We start from the raw sequence: 1708 nt of genomic DNA on the forward strand, positions 1-1708 counted from the left end.
AAACAAGGTGGCTTGCACACTCTTGAATTGCATCGAGACGAGATAACCACGATCACTTTGATTTTGGCGAGAACAAGCAACGCCTCCTCTCTTCCACCATCTAATCACGAACTCACTCGGAGCACGTGGGGTCTCGTGATGGTGAAGTATGCGTGGCTGTCGAGTAGGGGTAATGCATAGACCCATTTAAGATAGCCAAATACACGTTCAGTCGTTACTTCGAACGCGTTGCTTTCTAAGCTATGGGTCCTTCCACTTCCCCCTGGAATATTTACATTTTCCGTCTGTGAGTCTGTGACAGCCATTCATGTGGTGAAACCTATCACTTCATCTTCCCCACCTCATGTGGATGGCAAACTCATCGTTGCATTTACTGTGTCAGGCAAAGTGTACTGCTCATTGTGATGCAACTCCCCTTAATTGAGCCATTCCACCACCAGAATCGCACCACTCACATACAAAAGCCTCTTATCTTTTTGCGCCTACCGGCCTGACACTGCAAATAACAGACCCTCTCCAATGACCTCGTTCCACGCTCTGCGACCACCAGCACCAACCCTTTTAAATGTCCTACAACACCTACCACGCCTTTGGGGGGAAGAGGGGTAGGAGAAAAGGGGGACTTAAGCTACATTCCATAGGCAGACATGCTTGAACTACCTGGCACTCATGCCACACATTCAAACGACCTTCTGGGAAATTGCGAACGCATTCACACTGCCAGTCCCTACAAACAACAACCAACCCCAACACTAACCAATAGAGGTATCAAATCGACCAAGTGATTCTCAAACGCTATTTTAACCAGCGACTTTGGCAACCTGTCATCCTTCGTCCCGTGAACCCCTTTTAAGAGAAAGAAAATAACAAGCAGATGCAATTTATTAATGCAGAAACCCTAACTGGTGAGAATGTTCGAGAATGTGACGAGTTGATTTAAAAACTGATGGTGATGCGATCGAAAAGAAGAACTGCGGCTAACGCGATGGTGAGGGACATGGCAATAGTGGCAATGAAGGGTGACCAACTTTTCATGTGATCGAGGTAGTAGAAGATTCCGGCGATGGCTATAATTGCAGAGAGAATGGCAATGACAGTAGAGGCAATCTCGCTCCACATGGTTTCGGTAACCACGAGGATGATGAGAAAGATGCCTGCGATGAAAATGAGTAAACCAGCTGTGAGGAGAAGGGCACCGGTCACTTCATTCCCTTTGCTTAGGAGGCAATTAGGCCCAAGAATGCTACCATCACATCCCCAACCGCTATATGCGATCGCTAAGAAGAAGAGAATGGCTGCCACCAAGGCGATAATAATGTAGGCGATTCTGCGATTCATTTCTTGCCTCCTCCTGTCACGTGGTGAACACAAACCCGTAGGTCTGTCAACAGGCCTCGGTATTCTCTTTTTATAATTGCATGTCGCGCAACCAACTGCACTTTGATTGGTTTTGAGGCTTTTAAGTTGGTGAGTTCTCCCAAGCCTAATGAAGAAAAGAATTGTGCCTGCCCCCCTCTCCCTCACCTAGCCTCACTTCTGACAACCTTCTCCTTCAGTGGAGCTGCTGCCCTTCTCCTGATGTCACTTTTCTGTTTGTCAACCATCTTGAGTCTTCTCACCGCCCGACTTTTGCAGCTGTGAACTATGGAAAGGGAATATTCTCTTCTACCCTCCAAGGTCAAGGGTTCACAGTACGACTACATGTGGC

The 1708-nt window shown here is 47.4% G+C and overlaps 1 protein-coding gene across 1 annotated transcript; it reads right to left on the reverse strand. All coding sequences in view use genetic code 11, as the record gives it.

Moving 5' to 3' along the window:
* Positions 1-936: 936 nt before the first annotated feature.
* Positions 937-1338, reverse strand: EGR_05443 (hypothetical protein; the record flags this gene model as incomplete). Its single annotated transcript, XM_024494692.1, has 1 exon — positions 937-1338. The coding sequence occupies one exon, from the start codon at positions 1336-1338 to the stop codon at positions 937-939; it is 402 nt and encodes a 133-aa protein (XP_024350877.1).
* Positions 1339-1708: the final 370 nt, after the last annotated feature.

Source organism: Echinococcus granulosus (assembly GCF_000524195.1).
Source record: "Echinococcus granulosus chromosome Unknown EG_S00040, whole genome shotgun sequence".
Lineage (NCBI taxonomy): Eukaryota > Metazoa > Platyhelminthes > Cestoda > Cyclophyllidea > Taeniidae > Echinococcus > Echinococcus granulosus.